Here is a 20,451-nt window from a genome sequence, read left to right as displayed (position 1 = left end):
TTCACCTCAGATATGAATTGGGCCGTTCTAACACTACACAAATAACATGCATGAATTCATGAGTGGTATTCCCTTTTCACAGGGGGTAACAAAGACTTTGGCTCTGTCACTCTGCACAAAATGGTATTAGAGTGTGTATGTGATTCCAGTGAGTAACAATGGGACGATCTGCTTATCTCACAATATTATTCAATACGCGATCCGATACAACCACGATACAATGTAATAAAAGTTCATGACAACAAAGTCTGACTGTGCAGAATTATGTTTATTTCTGAAACACAAATCTTTCTAGCAGTAGAATTGGCTTGCTAGAATGCAAACAACAATAAAAATGTCATTACAAAATGCAAATAATATAAGTTGGATAGAAAGCTTGTGAAATTGTGATGGACAAGCCGTCTCATCAGAATAAAATGTAGCTAATATCACGATTCATTTTTCTGCCCCACGATACGTATTGTCACATTTTGTATTGCGATATGCTGAATTCCGATATATCATCCCATCCCTACCAATGAGTGGTGTTATTCAGCAGCCTGCAACACACCAACATAATACATGTTCTTTCTAAATCAGGTCAAAATTGAGGTCATCCTTCCATTCCGACTTTGCAGAACGGTGCATTTATTGACCAAAATATTCCTCAAACAAGATGAAATGCATCCCTCCTAGGCCGCACTAGAGGAAGGAAAATAACCAGAGACAACAAAATCTGTTTCACCGGTGCAGTGAAACAAACGGCGCTCCCGTCTGAGCGAGGGCCTGTGAATCTGAAGCGCCGCTGATAACGCGCTGCCCGCCTCTCTCTTACACCACCCACCTCTCCACATCTCCTATGTAGATTCCCCCCGCGGTGCTGAGACATCCTACGGCGAGGGTGAGCAGCATTACTCATTCTCACCTCCGAAGGGAGCCGCTAGTGTAGCGGAGCCGGCTGGCACCCTGCCCTCTGCCCGAGCCGGGCTCCGCCAACGCGCGCCGACATTTGCATAGAGGCAGAAAAATTGCTGTTCTCGCTGTTGCCAAAGTGACCGTATTAACTTTAACCAGCACAGCCCATCTGAACAGAGAACAAGGCAGAGAAAGTAGAGTGTTGTCTCTTCTCATAAGGGTTGAAAAATTGCACTTATACTGTAAATGAAGGTTTCAGCCCTCAAGTATGTATTCATTTTAGCAAAATCGTGCCACCTGAAATTCATTAGTCACTGTTTTGAAAAACACAGATTGCTCTACTTAAAAATAGAACTATTTTGGAAGACAAAGTCTTGAGATGACTCATGAGGAACATAATGCACTCTACTTTCACGCCAGCAATCATTTTATAAGAGTAGGTGGTGTTTTTTTTTTCCCCAAATGGTTGACATTCAATTTTGGAATGAAACTCTTCAAATGTGCTTCACTCTTTCAATCTGTGAAAGTGCAGAGCAGAGGATTATGGCTGTGGAATGTCATCTGTGATGGAAAAACATAGATATAGTTTGAAATGAAACAAACTAGGGGAGAGCTTTGTCAGAAATGTTACAACAGTCTTTTCAATATCTTTCTTTGTGGAATGAAAGCACGTTTCATTATTCACTAACATAAATAATTCTCTGTTAACCATTTGTACACACCATCTGCTTTTAGAAGTAGAACCAGACAACGCTCCATTGATTTCATCCATAAATGTCTGTCAACCTGAGAACCTGACTTCTCACTGTCAGAATCCACCATTTTGAAGTCTTTTCACACTTTTCAGCACCTTTTTTCACACCTTCCAATACCTTTTGATGCCTTAAAATGGATGTCAAGGCCAAAAGTTGGTGAAGTGCTGACAGCGGATACCCAGCCAGTCCAGTATTCACTCTTCAGAAGCTAAATTCAACGGTTAGAAAACACATAGAGGAGAGGGTTGGGAGAAGCAGGGGATGTGCTGCAGACTTGCAGAGCTTGCCTTAGTTCAAAATGTGTGTGTACCAATGTGTGTATGTGCCCTCTTTCTCAAGGCAGCCTGTCTTGAAATTAGGTTTAGTACTCGAAAGCATCATCTTACACAGGGAGCTATTAGCCTGACTTCTGGAGTGAGACAGCTTTTGTCTCGGTGGTTTTTAGCCTCGGGATCTGTCTGAACTCTCTGAAAACGTCTGTTGTGTTGATTTTTCTATGCATCACCTTTACGCCGCATAAACGTTGAAATGCATTGCATCACTAAACCGGAATAGATATAGTTTAAGATGAACATGCACAGTGTGGGACGCTTTTAATTTTGAATACCGTATTAATAATGCATGGATGATACACACTGCACCATGCAGAACATGCAAGTATATCTGACTACTAGTTCCATCTTGCACTGTTCGGTCAAACTAACAAACATGACACCCGCCGCAATTTCCCTCGCTCTAATCATGTAACACACATTTAGGGGGAGGTGTGTGGCTTGTGCAGCTAAGATCCCTGCAGTACTATTATCTAATCAACCTATACATTCTGTACATATTGTTCCAGTGGGGTAAAAGCCTGCGTTTCTCCCTCACATGAAGCCATATCATATTACAGAGCTGGGAGCAGACCCCCACCTGCCTGTCTGTCAGCCTCTATGATTTGATCACGCACCCGTCTCTATGTAACGTTATATGCCGTAACATGCTTTGCATTATGTTGCTGAGGGTTAATGTGGGTAATGTGTGTGTGTGTGTGGAGGGGCCAAATGTTTGTCCAAGGACAGAACGATGAAGAAAGTGAAGACAGTTTTGGAGATCTTTGCTTCTTTTTTTAAGGGTTAGAGCTTAGTTTTAGACATAAGTGGTTAGAATTAGGGGATAAATGTAGAGAGAATAGAGAGTGAGTGTGCATTTGCGACAAATGGCAACAATGCGAGCGGAAGAAGACCCGATCGCGTTTGTCTAGGCTCAGGATGGGTTAAATATTTTGCGAGGCCTGTTGTGCTGTTGAGGTTCTGTGTGGGAGGAGAAGAGAGAGAGAGAGAGAGGGAGAGGAAGGGAAAGAGAGAGAGAGAGATAGAGAGCAGCTGTAGCTATGGTGAGTAGGGGGGTGGCAGGCTAGGAGGATATTATAGAAGTGTGTGTGGGGGGGGTTATTTGTCAAGGGGAGTTGGGTGGTGGTGGGGGGGTCCTTCAAGATGCCCTTCTCTATCACCCGGCAACCCCCCCCCCCCCCACCTCTACCACCCTCACTCACTCACTCAGTGACTCACTCTTTCTTTCTTTCTTTCTTTCTTCTTCTCCCTCTCTCGTTCGGTCACCCACTCAGCCACGGCTCCCTTCTTTAAATGCATAGAGTGTTCAAAAAAATAAAAGAAAGAGAAAGAATGTATAGGATAAAGGGGGGTAGAAATGAGACGAAGGTCCTAATCTCACCGGTGGGGGGGGGGAGAGGAGAGGAAAAGAGAGGAGATAAGCCTTAAGACAGGTCAAAGTCTGAAAGTCTTTCTCCCCCTCGGCCCCCTTTCCTTCTTCCCTCCCTCCCTCCTTCCGCCATCCATCCATCCCCCTTCCCTTCTGCCGCTCCCGCTGTTCTTTGTTACGTCATCTGTCTTCTACTATTATCCTCCAAATCCCCCCCCCCCAGCCTCCTTCCTTCACCCCCCCCCCCCCCCCTCTCTGTCTCTCTCCCTTCTTTCACCCCAGCAGTGACTCACTACCTGCATTGTTTCCTCAGTAACAAGGGGATTGATCAGCGCTAACCGCCACTCACAGTGTTTCTGTTGTCCGGGCCTGATCAGTTTAATGTATGGGCTCTTTGCTGTCCTGCGGGGGGTGAGGAGGGTGCGGGGGTGAGGGGGGGGGGGCACACTATAGCAAGCCCTTACTAATCTAGGAAATGGAGGCACTCTGCTATTCAAGTAGCGAGCTTGACGTGGCAATTGTTATTCTTGTTGTTGTGTGGGGCCTCAGCCTTGACTATTCCAGTAAGGGTGGTGACATCATCGGGGTGTATGTGTATGTGTGTGTGTGGTGAATGACGTCATGGACATACAAACCCTGGGCTTCTTTTCACACTGGTCTCTTATTGTGTCAGCCCCGTCAAAGACATGTCGTGACTTGAACGGCTGCACTGAGGCTTTGACGGGCTTCATTGTTGCATTTTCAAGTGATTTCTTCCCCCTTTTGGTATCACATATTCTCACATTTCACCACATACACCTGCGGAGAAGTTTAGGAGTCGTTAACCTCCAATAGTAGCTGCCTTGGCTCTTGATAACAGGCAGATAACGTCTTGAAAAGTGCGGCTGGAGGCACAGAAGGAAGTAATACTAGATTTTTCAGATGAAATGAAGTGAGAGGTGGGGAGTAAGGGTCCTCAGAGGGGCCAGTTTTAGCGTTTGACCATTCATGAACGCCTGAAGAGGTAAACACACTACAAAATGAAAATGTTCCACAGAAGTGAATCATCACTTTAGACTTTAGAGAGCCAGCCCTGCATTGTATATTCCAATGAGTGATGTCCCACTGTATGCTTTATACCCGCTCCTTTTTGTGTGTTTTTCAGGCTCCCTCTCCCTCAGACACAATGGTCCCACCCTGTCAGAGCAGCCCAGTGGACTGTGGCGGTCACCCTGGGGACGGGACGGTCCATTCCACAAATGGCGGGGGTGGTAACTTGCGCTGGTCTACTTTGTCCTGGGACGCCCCCTCTGACCTGCTGTCTCCCCCGACTCCGGACCCCAGCGGTGCGGTCCAGCTGGACAGTGACTCCAGACCTAGCTCAGGTACTATTGGGTGGACGCTACACACACACACACACACACACACACACACACATTCATGCTCAGGTGTTTCTGACGGCGTGTGGTCCACATCACGAGCCTGTACAATAGCCAACACGGTTTGTCACCTTCTGTTGGAACTAGAGCTCACCTTGTGTGAGAGAAGTCCCATTAAACATTAACCGTACCCTTTTTGCCTTTGTTTACTCTCGCTCTATCTCACTTTGCACTCACTCATTCATTTTCCTCCTTCTCACTGTCAACAACTTCTCACCCTTTCTTGCCCAACTCTTGTCCATTCTCACTGCTACTCTTGTCTCTGTTTATGCCCATACACCTGCCTCGGCCCTTTTCTCAGTCTGCTCTAACTACCCACTTCTTCTTCTATTTATCCAAATAAACACATCAGTAGTTTTTCCCTGGAAAGATCTACCTGACACCGAGTGTTTAGTATCAGTTGGCAATAGAGAGAAGCAAAACAGCCATTCATTTAAATGAAAATGTTGCAAATTATTACTTTAATGTTGCCAGACATGACACATGCACACACACAGACACAGACAGACACTGAATTTCCCTCTCTCTTGTCCAGGTTTCTATTCAGTGAGTGGGAGCTCTCTGTCAGACTCGTGCTACTCTGTGTCCAGTGATGCAGCTCAGGGAGGCCCAGGTCCACTGGCCAGACCCGTCAGGCTGTGGGAGCAGAGCCCTCTGTCTGGTGACAACAGCGACACCCAGTGGTTGGAAGGTGCAGTGCAGCAGCAGCAGCAGCAGCCTGCAGTACAGAACAGCCAGGAAGACACGGAGGCAACAGAGAGGAGACCGGTATCAGGTGAGCTGGTAGATATTATGGATCCATGTGGCTGAACTCCATAGTCTAGAGCAGTCTACAATGAGTGCAGCAGTCGAATAAATTTCCACATTCCACATTTTCCTTTTTCCTCATTCTTTTACTTTTACAATGTAAAAGATCCCAGATTGATTTAAACGAAATATTTAAAATAATTTGAAAGGTAAATGTATTTTTCTCTCGAGTTCTTCTGAAATAACCCAATTCCCTTCTTCTCTTGTTGTCTCTTATAGTCCCAAGTGACCTTGACATGACTGGACTGAGCTTTCTGTCTGACCTCTGCTCGGGCCTCGGTGACCCTCAGCCTTCCTCCCTCCTCTCTCTCCTGGACCCCTCCTCCCCTTCCTCCACCTCCTCCGTCCATCCGAGAACCCAGCTGGACCCGCGCTACTGTACGGACCTGCTGTCCCGTCGGACCAAAGAGGTGTACCCCTACCCCAGCCCGCTGCACGCCGTGGCCCTCCAGAGCCCCCTCTTCACGTCCCACAGCCAGGAGCCGTCGGCCTCACCCAGCCCTGAAGGACCCCATCCTGATGACCCGCCAAGGTCCACCACCGCCGCCAGTCTGGCCCTCCAGCCTCACCAGCCCCCTGCCCCGGCCTCCCTCACCCAGCTGGAGCAGTACATCTCACGGCTGGCTCGCCAATACCGCCGCCGGGTGGTCTCTTCCACCTCGGACCTCACTCCGGCTGCCACCCCTGGCCCAGTCACCCACCGGGGCCTTCGTACACCTGGCAAAAGTCACGGTTCCACCCAGTCCCTTTCTGCCTTCGAGAGCCGCAGTACACCCACCACCCTGCCAGGGGGTAGTGTCACGCCCTGCAAGTCCCTGCTGGGGAACTCAGCCAGAGTCAGCCTCAGCAGTATTGGGAAAAAAGCCAGCAGGAACTCCATCAACCTGGGCAACCTTCCTTCGGCAACCGGAGAAGACTTGAATATAAGTCTCCATCTTAACCTCAACCTCAACCTGGCCCCGGGTTTAAATACGAGCCTGGGTGTGGTGGACAACTCCAAAACCAGCGGAGCTTTGAGGAGTGACTTTGCTGCTGCCACCTCCACTGCCTCTGCTACATCACTGTCCTCCTCCACCCCGACCCCAGCGCTTAGAGCTCGGCCTCGCATTTCCACCTGCCCCTCCACCCTGAGCCACCGCAGTTCTCTGGAGGTCACTTCGGGGTCCGGGACCAGTTCTGTATCGGGGCCATCAGCCTTCTGTCGCTCCCTGGACTGGAGCGGCGGTGCCCCGCCTGGGCCTGGAGTACCAGTGTTTGGTGTGAATTCTGGATCAGCTCCTGGGTCTCAGCGTAGCAGCTTGATCCAAGATCCCGGCTCCAGCCCCAAGCTGAGCGAAGACTCAGCTATGGTGGGGGAGATCTCCCGCCTTTCCGGCCTGTCCAGAGCGGTGGTGGTGGGGCTGATGGAGCAAGGTGTGGAGCTAGACGTCGACTGCTTCCAGGCAGACGCTGCAGGTGAGGCGAGGGGTCAAAGTCACAATCGCTTGACGGCCCAGACGGAGCAGTCGCATGACTACTCTAGAGTGCAGCTGCGAGGTGCATCCATGGAGACTGACCTGAATCCACAGAGACCAATACAGCTGTCTCTCAGTGTCACCCATTCTCCACAGTCTCAGTCCAGTCTCACCCCTCCTCTCTCGCACTCCCCCCTGTCACACTCCAGCAGCCCCATACACCCTTACCAATCGGTTCACACCCCCTCTCCGCACTATTCCTCGCACTGCCATTACCAGCAGACCCCTTCCCCATCCGACCCTCCCTCCTCCACGGCCTCCTCCCCCGCCTCCCGTCCCAAACCCAGGGGCCGCTCCCCTCCCCGCCCTCTCCAGCCATCCCCCCTGGGCCCTACCCCTCTGTCTGTGTTCCGACGGGATGCGCCCTCCCAGTGCTCCCTGCCCCGCGCCAGGGCCTCTCCGCTGGATCACGGCGGCATCCGGCCAAGGGGGGGATCACTTCGGCAGAGTGGGGGAGGAGGAAGTGTGGGTGGTGGTGGGTGGAAGCGGGCGGAGGGGGAGGGGCTCTACAGAGGGAAGCATGCATCCCGCGAGTTGATCAGGGCATCGACGGTGAGTGGCTTCGCCAAGAGAGAGAACTACAGCTCTGTTTGGGGAGAGGAGGAGGAGAACGAGCGAACAGCAGCCCAGACGCCCAGAAAGACCTCCAACAAACTCTGGAGGGGGTTCGAGGGACGCCTGTGGGGGAAAGAGGCGGAGATTCAAAGAGAGGAGATGGACAGAGCTGAGTACGGCTACGGATGGACGAGGAACAACAGCGGAGGCTGGAGGAAAGATCATCAAAGGGTGAAGGGCATGTCCAGCAGTAAAGACAAGAGACCAAAAGTAGAGAGCTCTCCCACCTTCTCTAAGAAGAGGGGGAAGGATGACAGGGAGAAACGCAGCTCCAGCCTCAGGCTTTCCAGGAGGGCTCTGTTCCGGAGTGAGTCCCAGGGCTTGCTGGTGCCTCGTGCCCAGAGAGAGGAGCCCACCAGGCGGGCACACTGGGTCTCCTCCCTAGATGTGGGACGAGGCGGCCTGGAGATCGAGAAGGAGGAAGGGGTCAGATCATTGGGAGTCAAGGAGGACAAGCGCCTCTCCTCCACCGCCAGCCTCTTCAACCTCTCTCGTTCTCAGAGCCTGGAAGGCAGCTGCCACTCCCTCTCTCCTCTCTCCTCCCCCTCCTTCTCTCCATCCCCTCCCCCACGGATGCCCCTCCAGCGCTCCCGTTCGCTGCGGGACTTGGGGAGGAGGGTGTTTGGCTCCATGAGGTCCCTGAGCCTCAAACGGAAAACATCCAAGAAGTGAGACATGTCCAATAAATGCGCATCTCAATAGTTGCATCTTCCACGTGTTACAATCAAAACACCAGTGACGGTTTGTATTTTATTTTATGTAAAGGGAAGTGCCATCATTTTTCATTTTCAAACTTAGAGGTTTGTGACTCTAAACTAGGGTTAAACTGATATACTGATTCACCAATATTGGCCATTTAAAATATGAGATATGGGCCCAACGTGTTTGGGAGTTAACAGGGCCGTCTTTTTACAGCTCCTAAAAAACATAAAATGCCAATCAAATTTCTCCAAACAGTTTGTGCCTCATAATAAAAGTGTTTTGTAGCTTAATTATTGTACTGTGGGCCCAAAAGTGCAATATTTACCTCATTATGACATATTTTCTTTGCTGACAATGCTCTCGTCACCCTACAGCATTCTGGAGGAAGACTCTGCTTGCAACATTAGGGTGACTGTTGGCACACTGTAGAATAATGCGTTGTCGATAAGGAAAATATAGGGGATAATGAGGTAAATATTGCACTTTTGGATCCACAGATCCACAGTGCAATCGATTGGCTACAAAACACAGAAGCAAAAGCTGTTTGGAGAAATTTGATGGACATTTTACACCTGTAAAAAGATGGCCTCATTAACTTCAATGGTTTGGAGCTAACTTGCTGTGTGTTTGATTGTCCTATGAACTGCAGTGGAGTTTCAAATGACATAGGGGTGAGTAGATGACTGAAACTTTCATTTTGGGGTGAACTAATCCTTTAAGGAGCTGCAAACCTTAAAAGAGGGTTTCATTGGAGGTTTAGTGTCACATGGTCTAAATGCTGTTTCAGAGGCTTCTCCACCTTGACAGGAATAAATTTCTGAGGGACACTTGTAATTTTTGGGCAGGAAAATGGTCAAACTTAAAGATATTTAATATCGGCACAAAATATTGGCTGTCAGCAGCTGAAGTACAAAAATATCGGTCAAAAACCCTACTCTAAACCATGAGTGTGAATGTGTGTGTGTGTGCGCTCCCCCCTGCATGCTGCTCTGTGACTTTGTTCAGTGATAATGGCTATTGTGAGAATGTGATATTCCTCTTCTTTGTGGGCAATATTGCCTTTGAAGTACAATCATATTGGCCAGATATTGACCAAAATCAAGCAAATACTCTTTAACTTGATATTGTGCTCAGGATTTTGAAACGTATATCGAATGATTAAAATACTATTGATAAGAGTTGTTTGAGACAAAATGTGGCTTCTCATGGCTTATAATTAATAAAAGAAACTTCTAACTAAAATGTACTCTGCCTGAAATACCTATATTATCTATACAGCTCCTATGTAGTGTTATTTCCATCAAAAGAATGCATTTACATCCAAATAACTGAGTTTGATAGGACTTCTGAGCATGGAAATAATTTAAAAAATATTTATTTTACCAAATCAAAACAGGAACACATATATCAACATTCACAGCACTGACCAGAGACTACCACAATCGTGAAGGCATAAACAGGACTTTGAGTAGTGCACAAAACGGTCTCAGCGCAGCTTCCAGATGCATCTTTGCGAGATATTCCGACCCTTGCTTTTTTAAGCTTAGAAAAAAAAAACATTCAGCTTCATCTCCCTGTTGCTAGGAAACTAAGTCCTTTCTGCCCTCTCCTTCCCATCTTCAGCAGCGTCACCTCCACTTTCCTCAGTGGCAAGCATAGACTACGCTCTCCTCATGCACACCTCAAGGAGATAGGCAGAAATTAGTAACACAAGGCGGGTCATATGAACACTCTCCCAGTTTACGGTCAGCAGAGGTCGAACAAAGTCTCTCTCGGAGATTGAGGCTTTCTTTGGTGGGCCGAGCTGGTGGGCTTAAACCCCCTCACCGGCGCCGTTGGTCTGGTTGATCTCTTCTCCTGCGCTGCTGTTCAGGCCGGAGGAAAACATGCCTCGGTACATGGCCCTTTCCTTCTGCAACTCCCTGCCCAGCTTCTCCTCAGCCCTCTGCAGGTGCTTCCTCACGTTAGCATCTGCAACGGGGGGGGAAAAAAAGAAGAATCAAGGTTTTGTGCTCATTTTCTGAAGGAATCTTCATTTCATTTCTCTCTCTGATCCCACAGGTGTTCAAATATGCAGGAGGCAAGGAGGGAATCTGTAGAATTATGCAAAATGAAAAAGGTAATGCATGTGTGGATATGTATTTTATCCAGCATTATTTTGTATCAGAGATAAATGGGAAAATGGGCATGGTGCAAGAACATTTTCTAAACTTTCTTTAAATGTCACATATTTGTCATATTGGTCTTTGGAAAAATATACAGAAAAGCAACGGGGGACTCATGAAATGCATGAGTACAGTAAAAGTACAGTTTGCTCTTTTTCAGCTCAAGTTTGAAGAATGCCAAATATTTTTAGCTGAAATGAGCTTTCATACAACACAAATATGACATTCAGATTTTTCCCATATTTGGTAGATCAAGAGTTTGCAAACAGTTATCCTTTTAAGGTAATACAGCATTTTGCTTCGCATTGATTGGACTACGTTCCAAATGAAAAAGCATCCAGTCCAATGCTTCTTCCAATGTTTTCTTATAAGCAATTTTACTATGTGCTATATGAACTGGTAACAAATATGAAATGGTAATCAGGAGAATCTGTTACAAACTTGGTTGCAGTAAAAGGAGGAAGTGAATATTTATGAACTATAAGAACCAATGGAGAAATGTAGTAATTTGAGACAAATCTCCACCTGAAAATAAAAAAAAAATGTCAAAACTTATATTACATTTATACACTGGGTATATATAAGTTCTGTGCTCGAAGAACCAGAAATATCTAAATGAATAAATATTCCTCCTACGGATGACATCTGAAGCCTGCTGTGGATGACACACAAGTCCTGGTGTGCCGGGTCCTTTCTTACCGTTAGGCTGCCCCCTGCAGGCCTGGGTGAGGTACTGCTTGGCGGTCTGTGCGTCTCCCAGCTCCAGAGTGGCCACTCCTGCCCTGTACAGTGCTTTGACATCACCCGGCCGCCACTGCAGCACCCGCAGGCTGTACTCCCGCACACGAGTGTAGTCAACACTCTGTCTCTGGAGCAAACAGGCTGAGACAGAGGGGAAGAGAGAGAGTGGGCAAAAAAATATCAGTAAAGTAATGTTACATATTCACATGTTTATGCACATTTTATATACCTGCCTAAGTTAAAGGAAATCCTGTAATTTATTTTTTTATTTTTTTATTTAAGATGCTGTTTCCACTAGATTTTTATAGCAGTGGAGACAGGAACACTGCAGTGCTGGAACCAGGGTTTCCTCCAGGATCTATCAAGTACCTGTTTCAGTCTGTGGTCGTTCAACAATGGATGTAGTTTAGATACCTAGACCTTTATTATGACATATGGACTAATTATACTGTATACTGTTTTGGGAGAATAATAAATCCGTCTGATTTTTCTAGCAGCCAGGAAAGCCAAACATAAGTAGGAGAGAAATCCTGCAAGAAGTGCACAAGCAAACAATATTTGTGTGGATGTAGTCATTATCTACCAGCTAAGTTGTTGTAGCAGTCCACTTGTGTGCTCCTCAGTAACTCCTCCTGTGCGGCTGTGAGAGCAGGCGCCTCAGGTCCGAAGCCTTTCACCGCCGTCGTCACATCAGAGTCCAGGCCCCGGAGGACCAGCAGAGCGCGGTGATAACGGCCGATGGCTGAGCGGATGTTCTTCTCCCGGTAGAAAGCGTTCCCCTCCATTTTCAGACGGACCGCATCTTGGAGCTGGGCGTCCAATTTGGCAGAGGAAGATTTGGGCTTTATAAGGCCAGAAGAGCTCGGTTCTGCTGCCGCCGCCCCCAGCATCTCTGGAGTCTCCTCTCCTCCTGCAGCCTCCATGTCTGCCGTGGAACTAGATGGCTGGTGAGATGAGACTGAGAGTAATTTCATGTATTTAGAGACGCTTGGAGAACATACATCCATACATACACAGGCTACATGGACACATTTTGGGAAAATCAGTTATAGCTGCTCTCACTATTTCAAGTATTTCCATACCTCTGAGCACTGTATCTGTGTGGCTGCTGTGGGGCCCAAACTTGGTTGTTTGCTTCTTATCAGGGTTTTAGGTTCATTGGCATTGGATTTTGTTGATGCCTTTCTGTTTGTGTTTGGTTGCTGATATTTCTTACTGTTTAAAACAGGCTACTGAGTGGTCAACGTTTCAGAGCGTCCAAGTACGGTATGGCCTCTCAAAGAAATAATATCTCAGTCAGTTGTGACTAGAACATGGACCTAGGTTACAGCCGCAGTCTGTTAGTTGCTGGTGCAGGCAGGGAAACTAAACCAGCTCTGATACGTGAGACATAACGTCATGCCAACGTCCATCACAAAAACTGGCAATTTTTTTTTCTATAGCTGGTATAACATGATTTAAGACCTTTTACGAATCATTTGGGTCTTCTAGTAAATTCTGCTTAAACACTTTAGCCTATTTCAGTAAAACCTTCTCATCTACTCGCTACCGCCCACCACGGAGTAACGTATCTTGGTGCAAGAACGTAGAAATAAAAATATATATTTCAAAAAGTTTGAATTTATTGAAATAATCCCGCTTGGTGTATTTAGTGTAAGCCGAATTTAAAAGTAGCCCCTAACGATTCGTGTTACCAACAATTTAATTTCCCGAAAAGCAAGAGTACATTCAATTGTAAGATATTTGAATTGAGTTTCACGTAACGTTCTCTCCATATGAGAACCTAACGCATCGGGGCTACACTTCGCTACACTACAGCAATGAGCGTTACAGCTAACCTAGCTACCATGCTAATTTCACCTCCTCGCACACTAACCCCTTCCTGTTAATTTCATGGCTAAACATTTAACGCGTGGTACCACATGCGTCATTTAAAATTATAAAGGGGGAGTTGTGATATATCATCTCACCTTGCAGGCCATGAGAAAGACAACCGTCAGACGGTTACTTCTTGCACTTGACAACCATTCTACTGTTAAAAATCTTTACATTTCCAGGCACTTCCTTGTTTTTTTCTTCAGTGGTCATACCTGCCACAGTTGAACTTTATGGCACGTACTGCCACCACACGGCCGAAACAGGAAATGACAGTATAGACATGGTGAAAACTAGGCGCCACAGCCTTTATATGTGGTTATGTTGCACAACACAGCAGCACAGTGCCTTTTGCAGCCTGATAAACATGAGCTATATTCTATGCAAAAAAAGGTGTGATTTACAATTTATTATTCAAATACAATTTTTAAATTTTACATATATATGTTTTTAAAAACGTTCAACATCTGATTGGCACCTGTGTAGTATACATAACAAAACTTAAGACATTAAAGTCAGTGTAGGCTTCCAGTAAGTTTGTTTTAGATCCCACTAAAATGCAATAAGGCTGATCAGTGGGTCTTGACCTTTTTGGCCTGTGACCAACAAAATTATAACCTGTAATATCCTGACGTGCGCTTGAACAGAGTGATGAATTCTGACACCATCCAATGGCCTAGAGGCTGAAAACTGTTCATTATTTTACAAAAAAGTAAGCATTGGTATATAACTGAGACATGATAATACAGCTCCATATAAGAAATATGATGTATGCATCCCATAAACCATTCCTCTTTCAGGCCTGTTGATTTGTTTTAACATTACGTATCTAGCATCAATGCGCTCTCATTCTGGACTTCAGATTTATCATCCTGCTTGTCCGCTTTGCTGGTGTTGGTACTCGTTAATGTTAGTTCCTGTGGTGGCCGCTGGGTTTTCACTTTGAATACGTCCCACCTCCCAGGGATCAGCCCGTTGTTGAAGAGCAGTGAAGCCAGGCAGGAGAACGACAGAGTGGCGAAGATGGTAGACAGCATGCAGATGGTCCTGATGGGGGAGCGCTGGACGTAAACACCGTCCTCCAGAGTGCACCCTGGGAAGTGGAGGACGGTCGGTAGCCCTAGAAACGGATCCCCGCACAACACTCTCAGCGACACCCCGACCAGAAAGCCCATGACGGAGCCGTAGCCGTTGGAGATGCTGAAGAAGAGGACGCAGATGAGTTGAGGGAACATGATGGTGTAGGTTATGTCTGAGCCCAGGATCCAGAACACCATGATGCTGTTGTCTAGGAAGGTGAGCGCCGTGCCGGCCAAGCCCACCACTACCACCGTGACTCGGATCACCCAGTGGATCTCCCTGTCTGATGCCTGGAGGGAAGGGAGACACAGGGACAAAAACACCTGGAGGCTTTTCTCTCACCTTCTGATCTCTCTCAGACACGGTAAATTACCCCTGGACCATCTTACCTTGGTCCTCACAATGTTCTTGTAGATGTTGGTGGAGAAGATGGAAGTGGCCGACAACAGAGCAGAGTCTGTCGACGACATCGCCGCGGCGGCTACGGCTCCGATCCCGATGATGGAGATGTAGTTTGGAGTGAGGTGCTGCAGAGCGATGGGCAGGACCAGACCGGCCTCCCCACGCTCGTATGGAGACGGGGAGCCGTACGAGGTCAAGTTCCAGTCTGAGACCCAAACATACAATTGGGACATCAGGCAAAATAGCAAGTCCAGGGCCTAGCGTGTAAGCTTAGTGTGTGGACACACTTTCACTATCTAAGGTGGGGAAGAAAGAATGTTTAAAAGATGAGGATGGTTACACTCTATTCTATTCTGTTCTGTTCTATTCTGTTGCAATAAATCCGTTGTACCTGTTGATGCTGCGACGGCTCCGATCAACACTGAAGGGATTCCAAAGATGAAGATGACAGCAGCTGCAGTGAAGCAGGTGATCCTGGCTGTGGCTGAAGACGAGGCTGACAGGGTCCGCTGGTGGAAGTCCTGATAGCCCAGGTTACCAAAAGCCTCATAAAAAAAACAGTGGAAACCACCGTTACTACATTTGCTTTGAGCCATATTATTCACTTTCCAAATTGAAAAAAAGGATTGGATTGGACTAAAGGAAGGGCCCCCAAAACATCCATCCTCACAACTCCAAAAGTCCTTGCAACTCAAAAAGCATATACATTTTTGAAGGGTTGCATGTAGTGTCTGAAATTAAATTTTGGCTCACCTGTCAAGAACTGATAAACGAAAAAGGAATTATTTGCCAAGAATAATTTTTACCAGACAAAATAATGAATTAACATTTTTTCATAGAAATGTGTCACCCTACCCATTGTCAGTGCTATTTTATGTATAGAATGTTAACTGAAAAAAAAATGTGCATGTATGCAGGCCTATTCCTATATGTGGCAATGTCTGTAAATCTCTGTGTGAGAATGAATACTAGGCATATGTAATGAAGTGAATATAACTGCAGTAAAGTGAAAAGTAGACCTCATATCAAAAAAACTTGCTACTCTTAGATTATCTGCAGTGCTCATGAACGTTTGCATGTGTCCCGACCTGAAAACTGAAGCATGTAAGCCTTACCAGCAGTAAGAAATTATCAATCCACCTCCAGGCTCTTTCTGCTTCCAATGTACCGACCCAGGGAGCCTGGAAGGTAAAGTTGAATGCAGTCTTGTTGATGTCAGCTGACGAGGGGTTCATCAGGATGAAAGGGACACACAGCCACTGCATGAAACACAAGGAACCACTGACATAAACATTTGGAGGGGAAATGCACTTGATATACTCTGCTACATGATGAGTTTTTGGTAAAAACACATTCTTCCCTTGTTGAGTGTGACTTGTTACCAAACGCCCAATCGTGCAATTTTAGCATGAGACCGTCATATTTGGTGAAGACATCAGAATAACTCACCATACTGATGAATATGAGAATTAGTTGTATGATGTCTGTGTAGGCTACAGAGTAGAGGCCTCCCAGCAGTGTGTACACAATGGCTACTGCAGCGGAGATCCAGATGCAAACAGTGTAGGGCAAATCCAGAATCACACTCATGGTTGCACCTACAAAGGTAATTCACACACATGCACACTACTTTGTAATAATTGCTTATTCAGTCAATATATCATTTTATTTACGGCTACACATTAGCAGAATTAAATGAAAGTGTGATAGATCTCTTTGCACACTCAAAAAACAGATTCTGGTCAAAAGAATTTTTAGATTATTCCTCTTCTATACTGTCTGGATTGTTCGGTTACATTGTAAACGTGGCTGTCTGAGTGAAGAGACTATCTCTCCACAGTTACGTATTCCATATGTGTGGGGACTGACCCCACTAGGGCAGTTGATGCGGATATCTCTTTAAGACACACCACTACGTGGCCCATGCACGGGTATATTAAGTCCAGGTGTGCGTACTCACTGGTTAACATTGATTGGAATGTGTTCCCAAGCAGCCTTGACCTGGAGAGATAGTCTCTTCATTCAGAGAACCAAGTTTACAATGTAAGCGAACATTCTCTATTATATCGACACTATCTCTGCACATAGTTACATAATCTATATGTACAAGGTCTCTGAAAGACACACAACAAGGAGACAGAGCAAATGTAGCCCCTCAAGTACTCCAAGTGTGCACCAAAACAAAAAACCCTGTGAAACACTATCATACAAATATACACCTTGCTGGGGAGCCTAAGCATAGGGCAGAAGCATAGGGCAGAAGCCCTATGCTTAGGCGCCTAAAGCATGGCCAACAATGTAAGATGCTAAGGTTGGGTGTGAAAGGGTAGAGGCCGCTCACATGGCCTACTAGACGAACTGACAAGGATACAAGACACCTCCCTGGCCGGGCCGAGAGGGGCCACCTGGCACAGGGGAACAGTGAATATGTCATCTGTTGCGTAGTGGCACCCAGCGTCACACAGCAGAGGTGCCAGCAGCCACATTCAAGCAATAAAATCTGGCAAAAGTAGATGGACATGACCATGTAGCAGCTGCACAAATCTCTGAGAGGGTGGCGCCTCGCCTCAAGGCCCATGAGGTTCCTCTGGCCCCTGTGGAGTGCACACTCACTCCCACTGGTGCCGGTGCACCAGTTCCTTTATACGCCTGCTGGATCATTACCACAACCCATGTCCCATGTCAGGACGGTGGCCAGCCTCCTGCTGGCAAGCCTATTACTGCCTGCATGAGCGGCCTTGATTGCTGCCACCATGCCCCTAAGGGTTGAAGGTGATTTTCCTGCCTCAAGTAGCCTCTGCAGATACTGGAGCACCTCTTGAGCTGTACATGTCAGTGCGTCAACATGGTTAGCCCTGCACCATGATTCAAAGAGACCCCAGCAATATGAATATGCTGTTCTCGTTGATGGTGCTTGAGCACCCTGCATGGTCTGAACCACTGACTGCGTGAGACCCATGCCAAACAAACTGGCCTCTCAGGGGCCAGGCCCAGAATTTGGCCCAGAGTCCCTGTGAAAAGGGATAGAACAGGGCTCCCTGTGTCTGACTCAGAAGTTCCCGGCGAACTGGAAGTTCCCATGGCCTCCCGTCCAAGAGGGGAGCAATCCCTGAGAACCACGTCATCTGTGGCAAATTTGGAGCCATCCAGATCAGCCTCACCTACTCCTCCCAAATTCTCTGCAGCAGGGTTGGAAGAAGACTGAATGGGGGAAAGGCATACAACAGTCCCTGAGGCCATTGGTGTGCCATGGCATTGATGCCCGGGGGGGTTCGTCTCTCCCTATGGAGAAGTACAGTGGGCAGTGTGCAGTCTCTCTGGACGCAAACAGATCGGCCACTGCCCTGCCGAAGCGACGCCAGATTTTCTTGACCACCCCTGGCACATGCATGGCTCTGAGTAACAAAAATTGTGTGCATGTCCAACACTGCAAATCCAGGGTGTTGGTGTTTCTGCAAATCCTGTCTGTTCTTTATTGTGCAGTACCTTATTAATAGAAGGAAGTACAAGAAGTATTATTGTGAAACTTTACCTTTAAAACTTTATCTTTGATGTCAGTGTAACTTACCTAAGCCGATCAAAGTTCCAGTCACCCAGATAATTTCAGATATAAGCAGTGCCACAGACAGGACAGCGCTCACAACCTTTCCATACTTGATCTGGAACGGGTCCATCATGGTCACATATTTTCTGTCTCGCATTGGCTTGGCGAAGAAAAGTCCACCTTTATAATTCAACCACAGAAAGCAAGATAGATTTGGATCCCTTGGATTCCCTCTTAATTACAATACAACATCACAAACAAATATTTGGTGTCCTGGTGCAGAAACCTCATATCTCCAAATTTAATGCATAATACCTCACTGCGATCACACCCAGAATATGACATTATTGACTGGCAGGCAGGCAAATTATTTTATGTGTGTATCACTCCTGTCCAATTTTAGGCTAATATGATATGTAGGATGGGCCTACTTTAATTCCAATATCTCACAAGAGTAAACAGTCAGTCAGCAACAGTCAAATTTGTAACACTAAGAAAACTCATTCACCAATGTGGGCTGGGAAAAAAGTTTCAAATTTCAAGATGTCGTTGCAGTTCATTTGCATTAACTCCAAACACAACCAGTACCAAACTTTGACCATGTATTATGTGGCAATGTTAAAATCCACTTTGTTTGATTTTAGTTTGACTTTGAAAACTCCATGAAAACTCCACCTATTAACACCAAAGTGCTGTGATAGCACAGCGGCAGCACAATATTCTCCTTTTTTTGTGGGCTGTGGTATTGTTGTCAGGCAAATAGCAGTAGTATAATGGTTCTGTATAGTAATTCTCATCAAAGCAGTCAGCATGGGCCTTACATTTTCTCTTGGTATTGGTAACTGGTATTGTCATTAAAAGCTTGTCTTACCGACAGTGAAACACAAGGCTGCTGCTGCTGGCATGACAGCCCAGGTCAGTCCCATACCAGGAGTGTAAACTACTTCTGACAGAGCAACGATGAAGCCCCCTCCGACAAATGTAGCTGTAGGAATGCACACACACACAGATGAATGCAAAACTCAATTCTCCCTTTCTGCAGCATATATAAACCACCAATGGTCATGCTGTATCTACAATGTGTATTTGCTCACACTGATGTCTAACCCTCATGAAAAAGAACTAATAGTAATCTGATTCTACAGACATCACAGCAAAACCACAGGCCTAAGTCCCTATATGAACTATACTATAGGAGATAAAAATGCCATAAAGTATGTCCAATAAGGTCACTATATACACTATAGTTAAGGGCATTTCATTGTTCTGTGGACCCAGGTAGGGTAGCTAATGGTGATATTTCCACACTAAAACAAATCAAATATACATATCCAACAGGTGTAGGCTAAATAATTTCACTCGTTTGGTCACAACAGTCGCCCTACTGTAGATTGCACTGGTCCAGTCCGACACCATGCAGCCTGTTCTATACTCACCTGTCATGGTGAAGATTCCCACCACCAAGCTGATCCCGCGGTTCCCCAGCAGAGTCATCTCGGTCCGGTCTCCCCGGCTCCTCTCCTCCACCCGCCTGGACCGGACCGAGGCCCAGATGCCGGTGCCCAGCACCAGCAGGTAGAAGAGCACCATCACCACCAGTCCTGGGATGTTCAGGCTCATGTTGGCAGAGTCTGACTGACTGCCTCACTGGATGAAATACATACATGCATTGATTGTGTGTTGGAACAAGAAGAACAAGATTCCACAAAAAAAAATATCACTTACTAGGTTTCCACTGCTGTAGATTTGATCAACACATGCAAAGGAAATCAGGGCTGTCAGGGATTTGGAAGATAAAAAATTAACTCAGAGGCTGTTAGTTCCAGACCAGGGCAAAGGGCAATAAGGCATTTTGTCAAAAAATATTATTTCTGTATATTGCTAAATTATAAATTCTTGGGGGTAAAAAAATACAATAATTAGGTACAAAAACGGGAGGATAACAGAGGCAAAGACCAATAACTGTGGAGTTTCTACCTTTGCTTTGTAATAGTTACAATTAGCCTATGCTGAGTTCAAGTGCTGTAGGAAATATTGTAGCCTAATTACAAGAGTGCACATCAATTACCCAACAAACTGGGAAAGTGGGAATTTTCCATGAAACCTGATGTGCCAAAATGTGATTGATCCCATTCAAGTGCTTTATTATGCAACAAATTTTGGTTAATAAATATATTAAGCATTGGGTAGGCTATGCCGTTTTCTCCACTTCATTCTGCCACTGCAGACACAAAGTAG

The 20,451-nt window shown here is 46.4% G+C and overlaps 3 protein-coding genes across 3 annotated transcripts; 1 reads left to right on the top strand and 2 right to left on the bottom strand.

Annotated features, from left to right (window-relative positions):
* Positions 1-4,515: 4,515 nt before the first annotated feature.
* On the top strand, positions 4,516-9,511 carry LOC139640959 (uncharacterized). Its single transcript, XM_071515156.1, has 4 exons — positions 4,516-4,714; positions 5,304-5,543; positions 5,795-6,825; positions 6,865-9,511. The coding sequence occupies exons 1-4, from the start codon at positions 4,516-4,518 to the stop codon at positions 8,374-8,376; spliced, it is 2,982 nt and encodes a 993-aa protein (XP_071371257.1). The 3' UTR covers positions 8,377-9,511.
* Positions 9,512-9,765: 254 nt separating this feature from the next.
* ttc9c (tetratricopeptide repeat domain 9C) lies at positions 9,766-13,408 on the bottom strand. The gene is made up of 4 exons (XM_071515171.1): positions 13,283-13,408; positions 11,896-12,256; positions 11,271-11,453; positions 9,766-10,377 (listed from the first exon to the last, which is right to left on the bottom strand). The coding sequence occupies exons 1-4, from the start codon at positions 13,292-13,294 to the stop codon at positions 10,220-10,222; spliced, it is 714 nt and encodes a 237-aa protein (XP_071371272.1). The 5' UTR covers positions 13,295-13,408; the 3' UTR covers positions 9,766-10,219.
* An 83-nt stretch (positions 13,409-13,491) lies between these two features.
* On the bottom strand, positions 13,492-20,071 carry LOC139640966 (high-affinity choline transporter 1-like). Its single transcript, XM_071515170.1, has 9 exons — positions 19,939-20,071; positions 19,650-19,860; positions 19,085-19,198; positions 18,238-18,393; positions 16,119-16,267; positions 15,785-15,928; positions 15,061-15,214; positions 14,657-14,874; positions 13,492-14,557 (listed from the first exon to the last, which is right to left on the bottom strand). The coding sequence occupies exons 2-9, from the start codon at positions 19,831-19,833 to the stop codon at positions 14,009-14,011; spliced, it is 1,668 nt and encodes a 555-aa protein (XP_071371271.1). The 5' UTR covers positions 19,834-19,860; positions 19,939-20,071; the 3' UTR covers positions 13,492-14,008.
* Positions 20,072-20,451: the final 380 nt, after the last annotated feature.

The sequence above is a fragment of the Centroberyx affinis genome, unplaced genomic scaffold (genome assembly GCF_046629955.1).
Source record: "Centroberyx affinis isolate AG114_WGS23_722 - 3 ecotype Tasmania unplaced genomic scaffold, CSIRO-AGI_Caff_v1 ptg000318l_1, whole genome shotgun sequence".
In the NCBI taxonomy this organism is placed as follows: Eukaryota; Metazoa; Chordata; class Actinopteri; order Beryciformes; family Berycidae; genus Centroberyx; species Centroberyx affinis.
This window is presented reverse-complemented; position numbering and strand designations above follow the sequence as displayed.

Bases quoted from the DNA above. Each gene is read 5' to 3' on its own strand.
- LOC139640966 (XM_071515170.1), bottom strand. From the start codon at position 19,833: ATGAGCCTGAACATCCCAGGACTGGTGGTGATGGTGCTCTTCTACCTG. The intron at 18,394-19,084 runs GTAAGACAAGCT...TGAATTATAAAG, and splicing joins AGCCTTGTGTTTCACTGTCG to GTGGACTTTTCTTCGCCAAG. The intron at 15,929-16,118 runs GTGAGTTATTCT...TGTTTCATGCAG, and splicing joins TTCTCATATTCATCAGTATG to TGGCTGTGTGTCCCTTTCAT.
- LOC139640959 (XM_071515156.1), top strand. From the start codon at position 4,516: ATGGTCCCACCCTGTCAGAGCAGCCCAGTGGACTGTGGCGGTCACCCT. The intron at 4,715-5,303 runs GTACTATTGGGT...TCTCTTGTCCAG, and splicing joins TGACTCCAGACCTAGCTCAG to GTTTCTATTCAGTGAGTGGG. The intron at 6,826-6,864 runs GTGTTTGGTGTG...CCTGGGTCTCAG, and splicing joins CGCCTGGGCCTGGAGTACCA to CGTAGCAGCTTGATCCAAGA.
- ttc9c (XM_071515171.1), bottom strand. The intron at 11,454-11,895 runs GTAGATAATGAC...CCTCTGTCTCAG, and splicing joins CTGCTACAACAACTTAGCTG to CCTGTTTGCTCCAGAGACAG. The intron at 10,378-11,270 runs GTAAGAAAGGAC...CCCCCGTTGCAG, and splicing joins CTGCAGGGGGCAGCCTAACG to ATGCTAACGTGAGGAAGCAC.